Source organism: Furipterus horrens, unplaced genomic scaffold, assembly GCF_987537825.1.
Source record: "Furipterus horrens unplaced genomic scaffold, mFurHor1.1.pri manual_scaffold_5, whole genome shotgun sequence".
In the NCBI taxonomy this organism is placed as follows: Eukaryota; Metazoa; Chordata; class Mammalia; order Chiroptera; family Furipteridae; genus Furipterus; species Furipterus horrens.
Genome location: NW_028327175.1, coordinates 74,788,270 through 74,813,142, shown reverse-complemented (window position 1 = coordinate 74,813,142; position 24,873 = coordinate 74,788,270). Strand labels below are relative to the sequence as shown.

Here is a 24,873-nt window from a genome sequence, read left to right as displayed (position 1 = left end):
ATTAAATACAAAACAAATAAAGGACAATATTAAATCATTACAGGGAGTTCAAATTAAAAAAAAAAAAAAGATTACAAGGAACTAGTATAAATGACCCATGGACATGAACAACAGTGTGGGGATTGACTATGAGAGAAGGAGTGGGTGGGGTGTGGGGGAGCAATGGGGGAAAAAGTGGGACAGCTGTAATAGAAAAACAAAAGTAAATTTAAAAATAAAAAATAAAGATTATACGATGGCCAGAGGAAAGCGAGGGAGGTTGGGTGGAGGTGGGAAAACGGGGGTAATAGGGACATCTGTAATAGTGTCAACAATAAAAATAAAGGAAAAATACTTTTAGAAGATTTTTACATATGTTATAGTTTAGGAAAAGAGCTCTATTTTTAAACAACTTCTCGTGGTGTTTACAATCTCTAAGTATTATCATTATTTCACCTTTATTTTACCCTGAATATAAACAAGATCTTCCAAAATGATCAAAACGAGGGAAAAAAGATACATTTTCAAACAACAATGGTGCTGGAACAATTGGGCATCCATATACAAAAAAAAAAAAAAAAAAAAAAAATGAACCTAGACACAGACATTACACAATTCACAAAAATTAATTCATGTGGATCACAGACCTAAAGGTAAAACATAAAAACAATAAAATGCCTAGAGGATAACATAGGAGAAAATCCATATGACCTTGCATATGGTGATGATTTTCTTGATACAAGAAGGCACAATTCATGAAAGAAATAATTGATAACCTGGACTTTATCAAGATTAAAAAATTCTGCTCTGTAAAACAATATCAAGACAATGAGAAGAGAAGCCATAAGAGGAAAAAGATTTGCAAAAGACACATCTGATAAAAGGACTATAATCTAAAATATACACAAACTAAATGTCAACAATAGAAAACAACCCAGTTTAAAAATGGGCCGGCCAGGGCTAGTGTGGGTCATTGGATTGAGTAACAACCTTTACATCTAAAGATTGCCAGTTCAATTCCCAGTCAGGGCACATGCCTGGGTTCCAGGCCAGGTCCCTGGTTGAGGGTATGTGAGAGGCAACCGATCTATGTATTTCTCACACATCAATGTTTCTCTCCCTCCCTTTTCCCCTCTCCAAAAGTAAATAAATAAAATCTTTTAACAATGTTTTAAAAAAGAAATGCTCAAAATATTGTCTGAAGACCTTAACAGACACCTGACCAAGGAAAACAGACAGGTGGCAACTAAGCACATGAAAAGATGCTGCACATCATGTCATCAGGGAAATTCAAATTAAAGCAACAATGAGATACCAATACACACTTATAAGAATGACTGAACTCCAGAACATTGACAAAACCAAATTCTGGTGAGATGTGGAGCAACAGGGACACTCATTCATTGCTGGTGGGAATACAAAATGACTCAGCCACTTTGGAAAACAGTTTGTCAGTTTCTTATAAAACTAGACATTCTCTTGCCATAGAATCTAGCAATCACACTCCTTAGTATTTAACCAAAGAAGTTGAAAACTTATGTCCACACAAAAGCCCGCACACAGATTTTTATAGCTGCTTTATTCATAACTGACAAAACTTGGAAGCAAACAAGATGTCCTCTAGTAGGTGAATGGATAAACTGTGGTACATGCAAATAATAAAATGTTGTTCAGGACTCAAAAGAAATGAGCTACCAAGCCATGAAACAACATAAATGAAACTTAAATGCATATTACTAAGTGAAAAAAGTCAATCCAAAATGGCTATATAATGTATGATTCTATGTGACATTCTGGAAAAGCCAAAACTATATAGACAGTAAAAAGATCAGTAGTTTCCAGCAGTTGGGGGTGGGGGGGAAGGTTAAATATATGTAGGATAAAGTATTTTTAGCAAAAAAATCCTGCATTACATCATAACAACAGATAAATGTCATTACACACTTGTTCAAACCCACAGAATAAACACCACCAAGTGTGTACCTAATGTAAACAATGAATCTTGCTTGAAAATTATGTTACTATAGGCTCATCAGCTGGTGAGGGATGTTGATATTGGGAGAGGCTATGCATGTGTGGAGTCAAGAATGTACGGGAAATCTCTGCATCTTCCCCTCAATTTTGCTATGAAACTTAAACTGCTCTAAAAAATAAAGTCTTAATTTTTTTAAAAAATTACACGCAGATTATAATGGGTCAATTTTTTTTAAAAGCTAGCGAGGATGAGACATTGATCATTCACTCACTGCTAATAGAAATGTATCAATAGTACAATCATTATTTGAAACTACACATGCAATTTCCATACAACTAACAACTGCACTTCTGGGTACTTAGCCCAGAGAAGTTAAAACTTTTGTTCACACAAAAACCCATACATGAATGTTTGCAACATCTTTATTTGTAATAGCCAAAAACTGGAAACAAATCAGATGCCCTTCAAAGAATGAATGATTAGACAAAGAACGATATATCTATACTTTTATGGGATGAACATATGTTCAAATCCTAACCTTAAAAACCTCAGAATACAACCTTCATTGGAAATGAGTTGTTGCAGATATAGTTAGTTAAGAGGAGGTCATACCGGAGTCCACTGGCCCTTAATTCTTATAAGAAATGTCCTTGTAAGAGAAGGAAGATCTGGATATGGAGAAGAGACAGGCAGGATACCATATGAAGATGGAGATAAAATCTAGTGATGCTTCTATGAATCAAGGAATGCTCAGGATTGGCAGCCAACAGCAGAAGTTAGAAGAGATGCGTGGAAGAGATTCTTCCTCAGAAACCAGCCTGCTGATACTTTATTTCAGACTTCTGGCCTCCAAAACTATGAGACAGTAAATTTATGTTTTTAAGCCATTCAGTTTGTGGTACTTCGTTATGGCGGCCATAGAAAACTAACTCCTATACCATGGAATATTATTGTATTTAACAGTTAAAAGGAATGAAAGTATCTGGATTAATCTCCAGAGAATTATGATGACTTTAAAAAGCTAATCTCAAAAGGGTACATACAGTGAGATTTCACTTATATAACAGTCTTGAAAAGACAAAATTGTAAAAATGGAGAATATATTAAAGGTTATTGGGGGTAAAGAACTGGGTGAAAGATGGGAAGCAGTGTAGCTATAAAAGTACAACATGAAGGAATCCTTGTAGTGATGGAAATGTTCCAAGTCATGACTGTAATCAAAGTCAATATCTGCAATTATAATATTAAATTATACTTTTTCAAAATGCTACCATTGAGGCAAAGTAAATATAGGGTACATGGGACCTCTCTGTATTAAGTCATGTATTATACTTACATTGCTATCTACAATTATCTAAAATTTTTTAATTTAATTTAAAATAGCTTGCTTCCATCATGCTTCCTCTGGTAAGGTGAGGCTTTTATCATCTCGTATGTCTTGGATTCCTATATAATCTGTTTTAGGGGTAGGCCTTTCTTATTCTCCTTCAGAATTTCTAAGTATCTATTGTATTGTGCCACATTGGATTCTGAGACACTATCCTAATACCAAGAACTAGGTTAAAATATAAATTTCCTGGTTTTTAGTTTAGTGGCTTTTTAAAACAATGAGACTAGCAAGGGAAGCATATACCCTATTGTATGGCTATGGTATTAATATTCTTTAATCCACATGTCATAATGAAATCAAAGAGCAACACTGACTTCTTCCAATTAATCCCATTAAGCTCTAAATATAATGACAATTTCACATACATTAATATCTTGCTACTTTCGGCCAAGATGAAGGCATAGACAGACACACTGCATCTCCCTCCACAACTAAGAAGGAATACAACTACCTCAAAACTAGAAACAACCAGAAGTTCCAGAAAGTCGAACTGCATGGAAATGCAAAAAACAAAGCTATAAAGAAGAAATACTCATCCAGACAGGTAGGAGGGGCAGAGCCAGGGCAGAGAGGATGTGGTACGGTGGTGGCAACAGCGGCGGAAGCAACAGGCCGGTGAAAAACAGTTACACATTTTAAAAAGTCAGGAGGGACACCTCGGGAGTGTTCCCAGCTCCTCACCAGACCACGTAGCTCACAGTCCCAGCACCAGGGAAAATCAAACCTCATTGCTTCTGACTGTGCAGACCAGTGGGAGTTGGGTTGAAGGCAGAAATTGCCGATCTCTCAGCAGAGTCCACTTGTTTAAAGGGCCCCACAGTCCTAGAACATCCACAGACCCACCCACTCTGTGAAGGAAGGCCAGGGCAAGAGCTAGAGAGGTGCCAGTCCCATAAAGAAGTGGGAAAGGTGTCTAGAGAAGGGGCAAGTGCTGGGCAAGTGGCATTGTTCCTTCTCAGACCCCTCCCCCACATACAGCACCACAACGTGGTAAAACAGGTCCCCTGTACTAATGAATACCTAAGGCTCTGCCCCTTACAATGTAACAGGAGCAACAGCTCTACCTAAGATACAGAGACAAACAAACACAGGAGCCTGTCAAGATGAGGAGACAGAGAAGTATGGCCCAAAAGATGGAACACATCAAGGTTCCAGTGGGAGAACTAAGCGATGAGGAGATAGCCAACCTAACGGATGAGGAGATAGACAACCTAACAGAAGTAGAATTCCAAACATTGGTGATAAAGATGCTCACAGGCCTGACAGATATGCTTGAGTACGGCAAACTCATAAGAGAAGAAGGGAAGGCTATGCTAAGAGAAACTAAGAAAAATCCACACAAAACCAATGGTGAAGGGAAGGAAACCAGGGTTCAAATCAATGATTTGGAACATAAGGAAGAAAAAATCAGTCAACAAGTGCAAAATGAGGAAGCAAGAATTGACAAAAATGAGGAGAGGCTTAGGAACCTCTGGGACAACTTTAAACATGCCAATATCCAAATCATGGGGGTGCCAGAAGGAGAAGAGGAAGAGCAAGAAGTTGAAAACTTACGTGAAAAAATAGAGGAAAACTTCCCAAATTTTGCAAAGGAAATAGACAACAAGTCCAGGAAGCACAGAGAGTCCCAGGCGAGCTGAACCCAGAGGGGACCACACCAAGACACATCATAATTAAAATGCTAAAGGTGAAACATAAAGAGAGAATCCTAAAAGCAGCATTGAGTTGCCTACAAAGGGGTGGCTATAAGATTATCAGCTGATTTCTCGAAAGACACTTTGCAGGGAAGAAGGGACTGGCAAGCAGTATTCAATGTGATGAAAAGTAAGGACCTATAACCAAGATTACTCTATCCAGCAAAGCTGTCATTTGGAATGGAAGGGCAGATGACGTGCTTTCCAGACAAGGTGAAGCTAAAAGAATTCATCATCCTCAAGCCATTATTATATGAAATGTCAAAGGACTTATTTAAGAAGAACAAGGTCAAAACTATGAACACTAAAATAACAACAAACTCACAACTATCAACAACTGAATCTAAAAAATAAAAACAAAATCCAACTAAGCAACCAGAATAGGAACAGAATCATAGGTATGGGGATCATTTGGAGGGTTATCGGCTGGGAAGGGGAAGGGAGAGAAATGCGGGATTAAGAAGCATAATCGGTTGGTACAAAATAGACAGGGGGATGTTAAGAATAATATAGGAAAGGGTGAAGCCAAATAACTTATATGCACACCATGGACATGAACTAAGAGGGGGTGGGATTGCTAGATGCAAGAGAGGTACTGGTCTGAAGGAAGCAAAGGGAAAAAAATGGGTACTGTAATAACATAATCAATAAAATGTACTTTAAAAAAATCTTGCTTTTGTTCAGTTAATTTTTTAAAGTACTGCTGTAGTTACTGTACAACATATTATACAATTATTTTATATTCTATAACACCATTGAGCAAACAAGCTATATGTATATTTTAGTAATAAAAAATGATAGTAAATACATGATTAAATAATACAAGATGCATAAGAAGTCATAAATAAATTTAAAACACAGACAAGATCACAACCTTTGCATGTAATATTTATCCCTATCTCTGACTACTTTCCAAATGGAAAGCATCTTCTGTCCTTCAGGTCTCAGCTAAGATGCCATTTCCTAGAAGAACCCAAATCACCTATCTTAAGTAGGTAGGTGCTCTTCTGTTTTTACAGCTGAACTACTGTTTCATAGCAATTATTACAGTTGTTAATTTCTTGTTTTGTATTGATCCATTCCACAACTCTATAAGCTTCATGAAACATGTGGCCATATATATATCTTACTTTTCATTGTATTCAGAGCACTTGGCAGACATGCAATAAATATTGTTGAATGACTTTCCTATTTACATAGCACATTTTGGGAATATGTGTAAAAATTATAAGATAAAAATAAAAGTTCCTTGAATTTGCAGACTAGAACAATATTCTTACTTTCACTACAGGCATTTTGCATGTCTCTTAAAACTTCGAGGCTGCAGATATCACATAACTTGAAAGACAAGGTTGAATCAAATGCTCTCTTAAGATTCTACATGGCTATAAGAATTATGATTTTATAAAGTATTTTTCAGTACTAGGTAATAATGGTACAAAACAATACAAAATTAAATAATCCTTCACTTTTCGGAAGTCAAACCAAGCATTAAAACCAACAGTAATTTTCAACTTCTTTATGTCATTGAGTCATAAATGACATATGCTTGGTATATTTTCCCATAAACTATTTTCTAACACAGTAGTCAAGGATCATAAGTCAGGTGAGGATTGATATTATTTCCACTTGAGTAAACATGCTTTAAATGTAACAAGTAGAGTTATGCGTACTAGAGTGATGCTTTGTGTTGTATTAAAATCATACCATTTCTAGTCGTTGGATTTATTCCTTGTTTTTTTTTTTAGGTAAATTATGCAATGGCTACATTTCAACTGAAGGTTGCATTATTTATACAAGCTAAAACTCTGCTTTTGTGTGAATTTAATGTCACATAAAAATCATTCTTTAAGTCCATTTTTCACTTCGTATTACTCAATTAAAGGAATCTAAACTATCAAATGATTTCTCATACAATTTATTTTGTCACTGTTACGCTTTAGAGAGTTACGTTAAATAAAATTTATAGGTTTTAACTTATATTTTGATGGAACCAATAATGGTATTCCTGGTAAGCAAAAGTTCAGTATAATTCCGTTAACTTAAAAATAATTTAAGAATGTAATTATGTAACTTATACAATATTTTTAGTATTTGTGAGGAAATGTAGTTTTGTTTTATTGTTTTTATTATTTTAAGTAACATAGCATATGAAGCTAGCATGTTACAAGGTAAAAATAATTATAAATCTACTTTAGAACTAAATAAAAATTGATTTTAATTAGTTAAGTGCATTTAAATATATGTAGATATATACACACATATAAACAGAAAAAAGAAAATGTTTAAGAGATATTAAGAAATTGAAATTCAAACATTTTCCCAGAATCCCTGAAGACTATTTGTTTAGCAGACAACTTTAACATATTTTTTAAAGACAAATTTCAAACCTACTGTGTAAATTAATGAGAGTTCATAATGACTATTTAGTTATATAAATATATTTAACATTTTCAAGATGATTCCTAAAGCTAACAATAAAACCTCCATGGTAATGAAGGGCTGACAGAACTTGGGTTAAACAAGACTCACCACCCGAACTGCTTGACATACTTATCCCTTCTCCTAAGAAACTATTAAAATCACAGAATCAAGGAAATGTTATAATCAAAAAAGACAGAAGCTTTGGAGTCAGGATCTCATGTGTTTTCTACCACTTATTAAGTATGTGATTGTAAGTTATCTAAATTCTCCTAAAGGTGAAATACAAGCAATTATACAGAAAGTAAAGACAATACTCATTTCTTATTTATATACATATCCAGTATAATGTGTGGAACAGAGTAAGAATTCAAGAAATGCTATTTCCCACATATCCATCACCCTTTAAATGTAAGCCCTCTTTCTTCTATTCCCATTCTCATCTGATAAATATAAATAGGTGGAAAAAACATGGAATACACTGATTCTGTAGATAAAGTCAAAGTCAAAGATTTAAGTCAATAAAACATCAGAAAAAATTAAAGAATCCCATAACTTCTAGATTAAAAATAACACTCGAAGATTGCCTCTTCCAACAATATACAGTCAGATGCTGGGAGAGGGTCAGCTATCCTATTGCCTTTCTTTACATCCACTAAATTTTAAAACAGGAGTCATTTACAATGTTTGGATTTACAAACTGTAAAAAGTAGAACTACTTTGTCATCTATAAATGTGAAGAGATTTATTCACAAATAGAATAAAGCACAAGGTAATTTTATTTTTGAATGTTATATGTGCAATGGTTAATAAATTTTAATTTCATAATCCAAGTAGGATCTTTAGTGATACAATACTCAAATTTTTCAGATTAAAGGAATGCATAGAGTAACTCAAATTTCTGTTCTCACCTTTGAAGGGCTCATTGACTCCAACATTATATTTAATACTAAGCAGTAATAATGGCCATAGAATAAGTGAGAGGAGCAGGCTCTTAATATTCTGTGTTATATAATATGATAGATGGTGTTGCCATTCACTGAAACAAGGAATACTAAGAGTGAACTAGGTTGGGTTGAATTGGGTTGGATTGAGATTTGTAATTCAGCTCTGGGCACAGAAAATTTAGGGTACTTCTAAGACACCCAAGGAGGCATGTCAAGGAGGCAAATGATTGCATGGCCAGGTAGTTCAGAGGAGAAATCTGAGTGAGAGTAATAAATGTGGCTCATCTTTAGGATGTCATGTAGGGGAGTGACACAGCCTAGGGCCATGCCTTGTGTAACACCAAAATAGATGGGCTGAGTGGAGGGAAAGAAGTTTATAAAGGAGAGGCCAGAAAGAGTAATAAGATATGGCATTTTGGGTCCCAAAGGCCAAGTGAAAAGCAGGAACATAAAGCCAACAACATCAGATACTGTGAGGAGGTCAAGTGAGAGAGTTGCTAACTTTAGTAATATAGAGATCACTGGCAATCTTACAGATACCTATTTCAATAGTGATGGGGCAGAAAATAGATATATGTGGGTTGGGAACTAAGTGGGAGTTGATAAAGTAAATGTGCACAATCACTCTTAGAACAAGTTTGACTAAAAAGGCAATAGTTACGAGGAAATATGAAAATGTAAAAAAGGTTATCTGGGGAGGGCAGAGAAGTGATTATTTTTAGGATCAAGACTTACACATATTTATATCCATAATACACATAACAAGTATTTCTTTAAAGTTATAACAATTAAACTTTATTTCTATAAGTTATTTTTATATTACTCACTCAGACTTCTTTTCACAGGTTTTAGAAGATTCTTCAATTCTTTTCTCTAGCTCCAGGACGGCCTCCTCCTTGTTTAAAAGCATTTGCTGTGTCTGCATAAGTTCCTCTGCTAACGTTTTCAACCTAGAATGGACAGTTTCCTCATTATCAATCCATACATTAAGTACGTTTACACACAAACATTCATACATCTAAGGTTGTGATGCCCCAAACAGTAACTACATGTAATTTAATTTAAAGTAAAATTTCAGCTTTGCAGTTGCATTAGCCACCTTTCAAAGGCTGAATAGACACATGTAGCTAGTGACTAACTAATTGGATGGTACAGAACAGGGCATTTTAATAATCATAGTAGGTACTCTTGGACAGTGCTTTTCTAGAGAGTCTTATTCATCAGATCGAAAAAGAGAAACAAAAACAAGCCCACCTGCAAACCAAGGGTCACCAGTTTGATTCCCAGTCAGGGTATATGCCTGGGTTGTGGGCCAGGTCCCCAGTTAGGGGCATGTGAGAGGCAACCACACATTGACGTTTCTCTCCCTCTCTTTCTCCCTCCCTTCCCCTCTTTCTAAAAATAAATAAATAATTTTTTTTTAAAGAAACAGCAAATAGAGAAAAAAGACTAAATTAAATTTCTGTCATATCCCAGTAAGAGTGTTTACTGAAAAGATCATCATTTTTGTTTTCAGACGCATATTTACACACTGGTTTTGCCACTTTTTATCTGAGATCCTGGGCAAGTTATTTAGCTCATTTTCTCATTTGCAATTTGGATACAGTGACACCTGCTTCAAAGCACTCTTTCAAGGATCAAATGAACTAATCATATATGATGACTGATACTTAGTAGGCATTGAGTAAATGGTTTCTAGTATTACTTGCATATTATTTATCATAATAATCTATGAGATAGATCCCATTATCCTTATTTTAAATTAAAGAAAGTGAGGCTTGGTGGTATAACAATTTAAATTGATAGTAAGCTATATGCACATATTGTAATAAGCTTTAGCAGTATTTTCTACATAGATCTGAAGAGAATTAAATACACAAAATTAACATGCATTCATAGATCGGATAACTTATAGTTGCATAAAATGCATTTGGTCCGGAATAAAAATATTTCAACACAAAACACACAAAATTATCAAAGCACAGTAAAATTTTTATCAAAGCAATACATGAAACATAAAATATACAAAAATCCATAAAATAATTCACATCTTTAAATTTTTAATTATTTAAAGTTAAAGAGATGATAAAGTCAGAAGCAGAAGTAATGTGAAAAAAATATTTGCAATGCAAATTACAAGCAAAGCCCTCTTAATGCAGAGAAAATCTTAGAAAAAAGACAACCTAATATGAAAATAGACAAAGAACACAATTGGAAGTTCATCAAGAAAAAATTCAAATTATTATTAAGCACATGGAAATACTGACAAACTGACCCACAATTAAATATCTGCAGATTAAATAAACAGTAAGTTCTTTTTCACGGACCAAAATTGATAAGTATGAAAAAGAGTAATAATATTCAGTGTTCTCAGTAGTGAAAAAATAAAAATACACCTACATTGCTGATGTGACAAAATTGGCACAAATTTTTTCATAGGTCAATGTGGAATTGGCTCTCAAACATCAAATTAAAATATTCTGTGACCATCTAAAAATCTGTCTTACCAAAATACTTTACAATGTGCACAAAATTTGATATGAACATGTTCATTGAAACACTGTTTCTAAAACAAAGGAGGCATTTACATGTTCACTACATGAAGGGCTGAATAAATTTGAATACATTTATAAGAGACAGAATGGCATGTAGTCCCTTTAAAATGAGATGCACACTTACAAGGTTCTTCTAAGGCACATTTTTAAATTAAAAGGAATGATGCAGAATATATATAGCATGGTTCCATTTATATTAAACGTATGTGTATATGTGCAATGGGTTGAATTGTATTCCCTTAAAATTCTTATACTGAAGCTCTAATTACCAACGTGATGGTATTTTCTTTTTTCATTCTCACCAGAGGACTTTTTTTTTTTTCATTGCTTTTAGAGAGAGAAGAGAGAGAAACATCAATGCAGGAGAAAAGCTTCGATTGGTTGCCTCCTGTATGCACCCAAACCATGGGTCATATGCACCCAGACCAGGGATCAAACCCACAACCTAGGTATGTGACCTGACTGAATCAAACCTGCAACATTTCGATCATGAGACAATGCTCCAACCAATTGAGCCACACCAGTCAGGGCAATGTGATGGTATTTTTAGACAGGGGACATTGGAAGGTAATTAGGGTCAAATGGCACCATGAGAGTGGAGGCCTCATGATGGGATTAGTGACGTTGTAAGAAGAGATACCAGAGTCTGCTCATGCTCCCTCTCTCTCTTTCTCCAAACACACACAAAGAAGCCATGTGAGTACACAAGAAGGCAGCAGTCTACAAGCCACCAAGGGAGTCTAAGCAGGAACCAAGCTGGCCATCACCTTAATCTAGAATTTCAAACCTCCAAAACTGTGAGAAATGAATTGTTGTTTAATGTACCAGTTTGTGGTATTTTGTTGTGGCAGCCAGAGCAGAAAAATATAACATGGATAGGTATATACTGGGTTGGCCAAAAAGTTTTTTTTTTTTTAGTTTTTACCATAAAATAAAGGACACATTTTTCACCTTCACCAATAATTTTATTGATTTGGATATTTTGAGTTTATCAGCGATCTTCAATGTGGTATAAAATTTATTGTTCTCAATTAATGTCTCAATTTGATCACTATCAACTACAACTGGACTTCCCAACAATGGATCACCTTCCAGCAAAAAACCTCCAGCACAAAACTTTGAAAGTGCATAAGACAGCCCCAAAAGCAAAGCAGTATTTGGCCAAAAAGTCAATAGTATGGAGAAACTCAGCAAACCACTTTTAACATATCTAGTCAGTCATAGCACCTTCTCCATACACTGCACAAATCGGGGTTTTTTGTGTGTGTTTCAGCTGTTTTACCTTTCTTGAAATAATAAAAGCATACTATGCCGAAAATATTGCATATTTTCTTCCATCTTCAATATTAAAATAGCTACACAAAAATTCACAAATTTTGATGAGCTTTTTAAAATGCATGCTCATATAACAGCTGTCAAAAGACAATCTAACAAAACTGTTTAAAATGAAGTTAAAGACTACTAACTGCTACCAGAGCAATCTTATGCGAAAAAAAACAAAGGAACTTTTTAACCAACCCAATAAAACAACCTGACATTAACTGGGATTCAATTAACATTAGTTGCCATCTAAATTCCTTTACTGCAGTATAAGTTCTGCATATAAGCACTGTATTCGCTTGTAATTTTAGGTTGAATTCAATAGAAAAATTACCAATTTTGCTACATAGCTAATATCCAAAACTTTGAGAATTCAGTGTTCAATAACAGTAGTTGAGGTAAATTCTTTTTTTCAAATATTTTATTGTTGTTCTATTACAGTTATCCCAATTTTTCCCTTTGCCCTTCTCCTTCCAACCCAGCCCTGGCTCCCACACTATTGTCTATGTCTATGGGTCATTCATACATGTTCTTTGACTGATCCCTTCCTCTTCTTTACACCATCCCTCCCCATTTCCTCTGGCAGCTGTCAATCTGTTCCCTGTTTGCTCATTAGTTTATTTTGTTCATTAGATTCCTCTTATAAGTGAGATCATATGGTATTTGTCTTTCACCAACTGGCTTATTTCATTTAGCATAATATGCTCTAGTTCCATCCATGCTGTCGCATAAGGGTAGGAATTCCTTCTTTCTTTCTGCTGTGTAATATTGTGTAAATATACCACAGTTTTTTAACCCACTCATTTACTGGTGGGCACTTAGGATATTTCCAACAATTGACTATTGTATATAGCCCTGCTATGAATACAGGAGTGCATAAGTTCTTTTGAATTGGTGTTTCAGGATTTTTATATTCTCAGCAGTGGAATTGCTGGGTCAAAGGTAGTTCCATTTAAGGAAATTCCACACAGTTTTCCACAGTGGCTGCACCAGTCTGCATTCCCACCAACAGGGAGTAAAGTTCCCTTTTCTCCACATCCTTGCAGCACTTGTTTGTTGATTTATTAATGATAGCCATTCTAACAGATGTGAGGTGATATCTCATTGTGGTTTAAATTTGTATATCTCTGATGGCTAATGATGTTCAGCATTTTGTCATATGTCTATGGGCCCTCTGTATGTCCTCCTTGGAGAAGTGTCTATTCAGGCCCATTTTTAATTGAAATTTCTGTCTTTCTGGTGTTGAGTAGTATGAATTTTTATATATTTTATATATCCAAGGTATCACTGGCAAATACAGTCAGTTCCCTTCTCATTTTGATGGTTTCTTTAGATGTGCAGAAGCTTTTTTAATTTGGTGTAGTCCCATTTGTTTATTTTTTCCTTTATTCCCCTTGTCTTAGGAGATACATCATCAAAAATATTGCTACATGGGAAATCTAAAATTTTACGCCTATGTTTTCCATTAGGACTTTTACAGTATCACAACTTGTATTTAAGTATTTTATTCATTTTGAGTTTATTCTGGTGTATGGTATAAGTTGGTGTTCTAGTTTCTTTTCTTTTTTTTTTTTTGCATGTATCAGTCCAGTTCTCGCAGCACCATTTGTTGAAGAGGCTACTTTTTACTCCATTGTTTACTCCTGCCCTCTTTGTCAAATATTAATGGACTATAAAGACACGGGTTTATTTCTGAGCTCCTTATTCTGTTCCATTGATCTATGTGTCTATTCTTATGGCAGTACCAGACTGTTTTGATTACATGGGTCTTGTAGTATAGTTTGACATCAGGTATTGTGATCCCTCAACTTTCTTCTTCTTTCTCAAGAGCGCTGAGGCTCTTTGGGGAATTTTTGAGTTCCATATAAATTTTTGAAGTATTTGTTCTTGATCTGTGAAATATGCCATTGCGTGTACTTTAATAGACTTTAATAGGAATTGCCATGAATCTATAGATTGCTTTGGTTAGTATGAACTTTTTAATTATGTTAATTCTTCCAATTCATGAAAAGAGTATATGCTTTCATTTATTTGTACCTTCCTTAATTTCTTTCTTCAGTGTTCTATAGTTTTCTGAAGACAGGTCTTTTACCTCCTCAGTTAAATTTATTCCTCGGTACTTTTTTTTTTTTTTTTTTTTTTTTGCAGCTATAGTAAGTGGGATTCTTTTCTTATTTTCTCTTTCTCATAGTTCATTGTTAGTGTACAAAAATGCCATCTATTTCTGAATATTCACTTTGTATATCGCTACTCTGCTGAATTCATTTATTAGGTCAAGTAGTTTTTTCGTGGAGCGTATAGGGTTTTTGGTGTATACTATTAAGTCATCTACAAATAATAACAGTTTTAATTCCTCCTTTGGAATTTGGATAACTTTTAGTTGTTCTTCTCTCATCACTGTGGCTAGGACTTCCAGGACTATGCTGAACAAGAGCAATGAAAAGTGGACATCTCTGTCTTGCTCCTGATTTTAAGGGAAACACTTTAGGTTTTGCCCATTGCGTATGATGAAGAAATTCTGATGCATATGATGAAGAAATTCTGATTATTTAGAAATATTTCGATCTGGGCTCTGAACTCAAAAAAAAAAAAAAAAATCCACAGGAAAAGATTTCACTTCTAAGTCATCAAAGTCCTATGTCATAGGGCAATTGAAGATAGCAATTTCTGACAAAAATTCATGGAATTGGTGATGATAAAGTCCACAAGAGCAAAAGGTCTTGTTGACATCACTGACTCAATAACATAAGGTTAATTCAAATATTTTCTACAAAGTAGTACCGGATGATTAATAATACGATGAATAACCATAGGATTGAAACACAACATTTTCACAATTCATAAATTTGCTCAATTAAGCCTCTTTCTCATCCACACATATTTTTAACACCATCATGTAATACATCTTAAAAGTTTCTACCAAAGTTTATTTTCTTAACTTCTTTGAAAACATCCTTATCTGTAGTTGATCCACTCAAGCTATTCACAAAGTAAGTCTTCAGTCACTTAAAACTTAGCACTGACCTGTCAAATAAACAACAACTGAGCACTTTTTTTATTTTTATCACACCTGCTGACTCATTAAGAGTCAGGGAAAACCACATGAAATAATTTGCCTTTTAAAAAAATTAACTAATGATATAGCTCTCAATGTCTCAACTCTTTTAACACAATCTCACTGAAAGACTAATAGTTATAAACAGGTCTATTTTCACTAGACGTATTTCTTCCGTTACTGCAAAAACAAACAAACAAAAACCACTATTTAATTAATTCATCATTGGTAAATGGCTTTCCTTGCTCAGCTAATGAATGAGCCACCCAGAAACTTATTTTGGTTGCCTCCTCATTTGCATATATTATTTTTCTAAAAAAAGACTGCTATGATGAAGAATTCCATTTTTAATCCTCTAAATTTTCTAACTAGTGCTCTCCTATGAGCTGGTAATATTGAGCTGCGTGTTTATTTGGTAATGTAAGCATTTATTGCGTTACTTTAGCACAGCCACAATGTCATTGCAAAATAAACACAATGCTTCACCATCTCATTCAATAATCCATATTCTACTGTCTTAAAAGTGTGACATTCAAAACCCATTTTCTTCTTTTGACTTAAGAGGCATGCACTGATATTTAAAGTAAATAAAATATGTTGTAAAACAGTGTGTGTTTATAATTGTGTCACTGTGATCTGTAATGTACCAGGTAACAGTGTAAAGTGAGAATGCACACATAGTCTCCATTTCAATTGCTCAACTTTGCCATTATTGCAGGAGATCACCTATAGACAACAGGTAAATAAATGAATGAGTGAAGATTTGTTCCAATAAAACTTTACTTATATACTGATGTTAAAATTTACATAATTTTCACATGTCACAACATATAATTCTTCTTTTGATTTTGTATTTTTGCCTTTTTTTAGTTGTTGTTTGTTTACATTCTTAACTCACAAACTACATAAAAATCAGTGGCAAACTGAATTTTAGACCACAGGTAATAGTTTGCTAACTCATATCCCACAAAACCCAAGAGAATCATTTTTCCACATAGAAAATTGCCAAAGTTCAATTAACATATCTTATTTACATCCTACTGTAAAAGCTAAATTCAGGATCACTTTAAATTCTTTTAAATGCATTGGAAAACATGAGGCCTAAGGTTTGGGCTTTAGTTTAGAATACAAGACTGGAATTCAAATATATTTCCTATTGATGGATAGTAACAACTTATAATAAGGAGATTTCATTTGAAACTATTGGATTGGCCAAAAAGTTTACTTTTTTACCCATAAAATTGCTCTAGTAGTACTTAGTTGTCTTTAACTTCCTTCAAAACAATTTTAGATTATATTGTCTCAGCTGTCATATCAGCATGCATTTAAAAAAAGACATCAAAACTGGTGAATTTTTGTGTAGCCATTTTAAAACTGAATGTGGAAGAAGATAAACAACATTTTTGGCATATTATGCTTTATTATTTCAAGAAAGGTAAAAACTCAACTGAAACACACACAAAAAAGATTTGTGCAGTATATGGAGAAGGTGCTGTGACTGATCAAACGTGTCAAAAGTGGATTGCGAAGTTTTGTGCTGGAGATTTCTTGCTGGACAATGCTACATGGTCAGGCAGACCACTTGAATTTGATAGCAATCAAATCAAGACATTAATTGAGAACAATGTTATACCATGTGGGAGATAGCCAATATACTCAAAATATCCAAGTCAATAAAGTCACTGGTAAAAATGAAAAATGTGTCTTTTATTTTACAGAAAAATACCATACGAAATTTTTGGCCAACCCAATAGAAAAGTGTGTCAATAAACTAAATAAAACCTTAACTCTACCATTATACTAAAGTTAATCAAAATTCCTCTTCTGGAAGATATATCAAAGTTCATATTATTTGGATTAGTTCGCTGTCATTAACTTACTTAAACTACTGATATCGTGAGTCATAGCACTATTCATTCTGCTTAAAATTTGCAGTAGATCACAAATGGATGCCTCATTTCTCTAAAATGCCAAAACCTATGTAATAGATATTTAAATACATTCTTATTTCAAAAGTCTATAGACTCAACTTTTTTTGTTATTTTGATAGTTATTCGATTAAATAGTGGTGCATTAGAAGAAATATTTGCATGTATAATCATAATAAATGGGTGAATAAAAAGCCAAGTATAGTATCTCTTCCAGTATTTGACAAAGAGAGATCCAAAAAAAGAAGCTGATGGGGGAAGGTTATTGGAGGGAAAGGAGAGAGGCTGCAGATAACAAAACAAAGGGAACAATATCAGGTTCAAGCCTGAAGGTAATACAACCTAAGTGCATGTTTGGTGGGAAGTACACATTCTCGGCTGTCCAGAGCTAGAAATTATCAGAGGCCAAGAAATAGCCCTCCATCACAGTCATGACCTACCAAGCAAAAATATTTCCTATACATAGGAAATAAACCATCCAACAAATAATTAAGTTTAACTCTTCCCTATATATGCAATGCTTATATATAGTTGATAATTAGTAACAGCTTGATAAACTGCTGAGTGGCACATTTTTAGTTAGATGGGTAAATGCAATAACTTTGTCATTTACTATTACAGTATTCCCTCACTTATTGTGGGTATTACATTCTAGACACCCCCGCGATAGGTGAAAATCCGTGAAGTAGAAACCTTACATTTATTTTAGTATTTATATATAGTTTAAGGCTTTATAAACCCTTCCCACACACTTATAAACCATTCCCAGTCCCTTATTAACCTTTTCCACTCCCTTATTAACCTTTTCCATACTTTTATAAACACTATTTATGTTCTTAAACATATTCTACACTCTTAAACCTACGTAACTTTAACAACATACGTACACAGTACCACAAAATCCCACAATAGGGCAAAAAATCCGCAATAAATAATTAAATATAATATTTTTTAAAATCCCACGATACAGTGAGGCTGTGTGATAAGTGAAACACGATATAGAGAGCGACTACTGTATATCATTAGATTTCCATCAAGCCTAGAAAGGGGCAGGCAGCAACACTATATAATCTTGTTTTGGATATAGATAATAGTCATATAATAATCTCAGAACTTCTTACATTTATTTGACAAAACTCTACATGATACAATAAACAGAAAACAAGAATATAAATTATTAAATTTATGAGTTTCTGCTAATGAAAATAATTTTTATGTTACACTTAAGAATTTAAAAAAAGCAAAATCATAAAATTAAAAGTTGTCTGACTAGCAAAGTGGAAGAGATAACTTTAAAAAAAGGGCATTTATTTGAACCTCAAATACCTTCCAGGTCAAGACTGGCTCAGAAGCCAAAAGAAAAACCAAAGTTAAGAGTTAAAAGGAATTCTAGTTAGTCTATCTTAAAATACTAGTTTTCCCCAATAATTCTATACAATTTGAGGAATATAAGTTCATTAGAAACATTTAACAAAAAGAAATTCTTTAAATATAAAATATAGATATTCAAGTAAGTAGTAGTCCTTACCCATTTTGGGTCATGAAGCCCTCTAAAAATCTGCAGAGACTTCCCCCCCAGAAAGTAACATACACATTCCTACAAACAATTTTAATGGGCTTATGGTAGAAATTTTCAATCCTGTCTGCACATTAAAATCATGTGGAATGTTTAGCATAAATTCCAATGCCTTATCTTACCCTCAAAAAATCTGATTTAGTTGCTTTGGGTTGGGTCCCAGGCATCATCATTTTTTTATACCTCCTTAAATGACCCTGATATGAAGCCAGATATGAGATCCCTATTCAGAAACTCCCTGAAGTATCTTCATAAAAGTCTTCATTCACTCACTCACTCAAGATGTTAATTAATCATTCACAACATCTGACATCTAGCCAAAATTTTGAAGAGTCCAAGAGAAATGAGGTCCAATTTTCTCTGTTTTGTAGTCACACTAATCAGCAGTCTGGCAGATTGCCAGTATGACTCCTATTTAGAGAAAAATTCTCCACAACTCCCAAATTAATGATTTTTGCTTCCAAACTAATGTAACCTTTCACAATGGACAGGGCGCCAACCTCTTAAACAAAGGAATGAAAAATAAAAAGAAAAATGTTTCTGATGTTTTCCTTAATATCATTTGATATTAATGCATTAGAGCTCTTAAAAGGGCTAAGGAAAAATGCAGAATACAGGGAAGCACAGACCATAAAATATTAGCATTTTCAAATAGAGCTTTTAAGAGTGTTCTACTCTAAAACTATTTAAAGCAATGTGATTCAGAAACAAATGCTTAGTAAAAGGAACTGACACAATGGAATGAAAAATAACTAATATTCTGGAGAGTCATGCTAACAAAAAATATATAAAGAGACGAGAAATAAAACCACATTTATTTAACATTATGTTAAATATTAGCCCCAACATGCTTCCCTACTCATCCTACCCATTCACCTCCATTTCAAGATACAGTTTACATATATACAAACATACAGGGTGGTGCAAAAGTAGCTTTACATTTGTGAGTACATGAAACTGAATGATTCTTGTATAATTAGTTATTCATTATTATATTATTTTCCACACAAACAACTGTAAACCTCCTTTTGCTCCACTCCTGTATATATTCGTGTGTGTGTGTGTGTGTGTGTGTGTGTGTGTGTATGAAATTACCTTAGATTATCTTGATTCTTAGAATAAAATTCTCAAGGAAAACCTAATCTTAAACTCATATCCTGAATTTAGATGCTATTCAATGAAATATAGCTTAAGTTTTGCCTCAGTCAGGTGTAAGTAAATTTTCTATCACATTACCAAAGATCTATTATCTTTAGTTTATTACATTTTTGTTCATTATTTTATCAGAACTAAAATAATGATTTATGAGCATAATTAGTCTTGCTCTCATTATACCCTGAGAAGCAATAAAACAAATTCATCTTTGGTTACAAAATCTCTTATTTTACGTAAGCTTATAACATATAGCTATTTTTAAGTTTACCATATTACACTCTAATAATTATATGCTAATTCTTTCTTGGTGTTTATTAAAATAAATTGATCAATTTTAGTGTAACCTTGAAATTATTAACCCTTGCAACCTTAAATACACAGTAAATGTATTTTTGATGAAAGAATGATTTGGGAGCAATGTAATAATTTTTAAAAACATGAGTAATTCCTTCACTAAGCAGCACAGAAATTAACAAATGGAATTTGTCACAGCACAAGAACTGACAAACTCTACAGGCCATTTTGTGCCATACATTCAAGTCTATTGTTTAGAGCAGAGTTTCTCAGCCTCGACACTGTTGCCATATTTCACCAGATAATTCTGTGTTGTAGGAGGCTGTCCTGTGACTGCAGGATGTTCAGCAGCACCCATGGCTTCTACCCACTAGATCCCAGTAACACCTTCCCACTTGATAAACAAAAATGTCTCCAGATACAGTATTGTCAAATTTCCCAAGGGGACAAAATTTACCCAGGGTGAGAACCACTGGTTTAGACATAACTGACATTGTAATAGTATATCTAAAACCAAAATGAAACTACTGTGAAGTGCCTCAAAACTTGGGGAACAGCTTAAAGGATCCCAGTATGATTGCCAGGATAAACCGTCTAATGCAGGGTACTCTCATGCCTCCATTCTTCTCATCTACAATCAATCCACCATAATTATTAAGCCTTCCTCTTCTGTAGGTGATTCAACAAGCATTGATAAATTTCCTCAATCCCATCAGACCAACTTTAAAGATATGTTACCCTTTTCTAAGATCTAGTCCCTGGATCCTACCATTCAATTACTTATCTATAACACCATTACTGAACAATACAAAGGAGATCGCTTAATTATATTAGATGGGGACTTCTGGCTGAATTCTTTTGAGGTAAACTTCCAACAGGTCAGATAACATAACATCCTAAGAAAACGGGTGCATAATCATTTCTAGTTGTGGTTTGACACAGAAATTAGTACATACAGTACTTATTAATAGATATGTTTCCTGAAAAAAACCAAAAGACAAGTTAAATATTTAAAAGTAGAATGACTTAATTATATTTTCCAAATTTAAAAATGTACTATAATAGTCTTTAATACTTTTAAAAGACTAAAATACACATTAACATTTCTCAAAACTCCTAAAATTGTATAAAACAGCAACAATAAAGTGAAAAAGGAATTAATTTGCTCGCCTTTAATAGAAGACATCCCTGCCTTAAAATAACTCAATTACAAGTCAAATTTTTTGTACAAAATGCTGCTGACATCTATGAGTCTCTTATCAATAACACTCACATCCTCATTTCCAAAATGGTTCTGCCAATAAGTTCTGATGATAAAACTGGTTTAAGAAAATAAATTTTGAAAAGAATAAAGCATTGTTCCAATAAAAGATATTAGCAATAACTAAATAAAAACATCACATAGAATTTTGATTTTCAGAATCACCAAAATTAAATAGTGGATAATTACTAAAAGTTAACATAGTTCTCAAAACACTTCATTCTGACAAAACAACAATCAAATTATTTTTAATTTACTTTTCATTACTTGGAAAAAAATAAAAATTGAAATTTTAAATCTCAGAATGTGCAAGTATAAATATTTTAAAAATGCTAATATTTAAGTAGTTCAGGCTTTCCAAATACTTACATTACTTGCAAACTTTCTGCTGTTAAATTATTCCACATAATCTCATTTGCCTGAAGATTTTCATTTTCTTCTAGTAAGGAAGTATCAAACTCAATTTCTTGCTCTTTAGCAGTTGATGTTCTAGTAAAGCATGCCAAATAATTTTGATCAATATGAATATCCTAATTTATCTTAGTACACACCAAAGGCAGAATATTTTTTCTCATGAAAAATTATATTAACAAAATAGAGTAAACATAAATAGAATAAATCAAATTACACCCTAGGCCTCCAAGACCTAGTCATGTAATTTTAGCCTTAATCTCCTCATTTATAGAATGTGGAGGTTAAATGGTTTTATTCTTGACACAGTGGCAGTGAGTATAAAATAAGATGATGAATGTACAGAAAAGTAATTGGTACATTATAAAGCTTAATATACAAAGTCATAGTATTACTATAGTAATGTTAAAAATATATAATTTCATGGATTAAATATGGGCTTAAGAAATGATGTAGAGACAACTGATAAATTTTTAAAGATCATTGTATAAACAGTTATCTTCATGGAGAAAAGATTTTGAAAATAGATAAAGGAAACAAATTAATCTGAAATATCTCCTAACAAGCACTTCAACATTTCTTATTTTAATTTGATTAAATATTATATGATAGAAAAAAATAATACTGTCATCAATACTGAAAGAAGAATGAAAATATCATACATACCTGTGAACATCTATAAAATTATTGTATTCTGTGCTAGGGTCTATCTGCTCAACCGACATTTGAATCTCTTTATGGACATTTACGATTTCCTCGGTAACAAGACTAGTTATCTGGCTGTATTCATCAAATATGCCTTTTCTGAAAACACAAATAAAATATACAACATTTTTAAGTTTATCAAGAAAATAGAGAACCAAAAAGGATTCACAACAATAATCATAAGAAATATAATATCAATATTTATAGATGGTGGTTTTATGTACCACCTATTTCCACTTATTTGAATAGTAAAGTGAAGGGATTACACAAATGTACAAATTAGCAATTTACATTTGATAAAATATAATAACTGCCAATTATCTAGAATAAGGCATTACCATTTCCAACCTGTATCTGAGATGTTTAAATGTAAGGTGAGTATTGATAACTTTCTATTTTTCAACATTATCATAGAAATGTTGGATTCCATAACATGAAACTGTGGACCCACAACTGTCTCTCTAATGTTTCTTTCTAGTACCTGCCTCTTCCTCACAAGCCCTCTCACTCAGTTCTTCCCTTGCTTCTGGGCCTCTGCTCTTCACTTTCAATGACATCTAGATCTCTTCTCCTGGCCTCCAATCAGTAGCAAAAATGTCATAAATTTTTTTAGCGTTACCTAATTAATGTAAATGGAAAAACTACTCTGTCACAAAGAGCTAATCCCAACTTAAGAATGCTAAACCATTGCTCATTATTGGCCTCAACAACAAGTGCAGACAGACAAGCTTATCCTGCATAAGCCTAAATAAATATAAAGCATTGTTTGTTTTTATTTTCCAAAATCATTACAAAATTTCTCTTATTATGAACTATTCTCTCAGTTACCTTTTTAAATAGTAAAATAATGTTTGGATAAAAAAAATTAGAGTTAAACTGCTTTAAGCAATGCTAGTTTGGAATGATTACAGAAATCACTGGACAGACACATTTTTTTAAAGGGCTGGGCAGGACAGAGAAATTTAATGGTGATTTGGTAAATATCATTGGTGTCATGATCTAACAATTCAAAGAACTGAATAATATAAATGTAAATAAGCCTGTCTAGAATAACTCTTATAAAGCAATATAGTAAATCATTATGATGTGGAGATCATTAAAATTCATCTTTAAAGCAAATAGGGCGGGGGGAGATGAAGTCTCCTAATATTGTATGAATACCTGTGACAAGAGATTCAATTTCAGTGATATCACCATGCTTGAATTTTTTAAATACGAAATGTGAAGCAATTTTTTAGGAAGTAAAATATGCTGTGGAAAACCATTATATATCTCAAAAAAATATTCTGGTGGCAATAATGATACTATTACTGAAGATTCATGTGAAGAGTTTGAAAAACAGGAAAATATTTCTGAATCAACAATATATAATTTAAGGTAGACATAACTAAATTTATAAATATTTTAAATAGGCATTTCACTATTTTATCAACAACCTTAAAAGTTTACATATTTCAGTTGACTATAAATCATTTTGTTTATCTTCTAGTGGGGAAAATGGGGGATCATCTAAACAAGCTAATAAGGGAAATGGAGTCTACTAAATGGTGACTTATCTTCCTCTGTTGTCATGAATTGATATGTATGTTACACATGTGCATTTACACCAAAGTATATTGTTATTAGCTCCTTGAAGGCAAAAACTGTGACCTCCTCATTTTCATATTCAATGTGCTTAACACACAGTAGAATTTTAATAAATGTATTGATTTTAATCTCATGCTACAAGAAGACGGCAGATAAACCTTCAAAAAATTCTTTCAGCAGCACTATTTACAATAGCCAAGTGCTGGAAACAACCTAAGTGCCCATCTGTAGATGAGTGGATCAAAAAACTGTGGTACATTTACACAATGGAATTCTATGTAGCAGAAAGAAAGAAGGAACTTCTACCATTTGCAACAACATGGATGGAACTAGAGAAAATTATGCTTAGTGAAATAAGCCAGGCAACAAAAGAAAAATACCTTATGCTGTCACCTATTACAGGAAACTAATGAACAACACAAACAAATGAGCAAAATTGAACCAGAGGTATGTAAACAAGAAGTAGACTAACAGTAACAAGGGGGGCGGGGGGGAGGAAAAGAAAGGTGTAAGGGGATGGGTCAAGTTAAAAAATATATATATATATGAATGACCCACAGACAGGTGCAACTGAATGGGGACTAAATGTGGGGGAGGGGAGGGACAGGGTGCAGGGAAAC

At 33.4% G+C, this 24,873-nt stretch overlaps 1 protein-coding gene across 2 annotated transcripts in view; it reads right to left on the bottom strand.

Moving 5' to 3' along the window:
• Positions 1 to 24,873, bottom strand: part of FER (FER tyrosine kinase) — a 451,604-nt gene that overhangs the window by 344,355 nt on the left and 82,376 nt on the right. For both annotated transcript variants that reach the window (XM_090276547.1, XM_090276548.1), the window contains exons 6-8: positions 22,628 to 22,765; positions 21,920 to 22,039; positions 9,234 to 9,356 (exon numbers count right to left, since the gene is read on the bottom strand). In XM_090276547.1, coding sequence (XP_090132673.1) covers positions 9,234 to 9,356; positions 21,920 to 22,039; positions 22,628 to 22,765 — 381 coding nt within the window. The remainder of the gene's footprint in view (positions 1 to 9,233; positions 9,357 to 21,919; positions 22,040 to 22,627; positions 22,766 to 24,873) is intronic.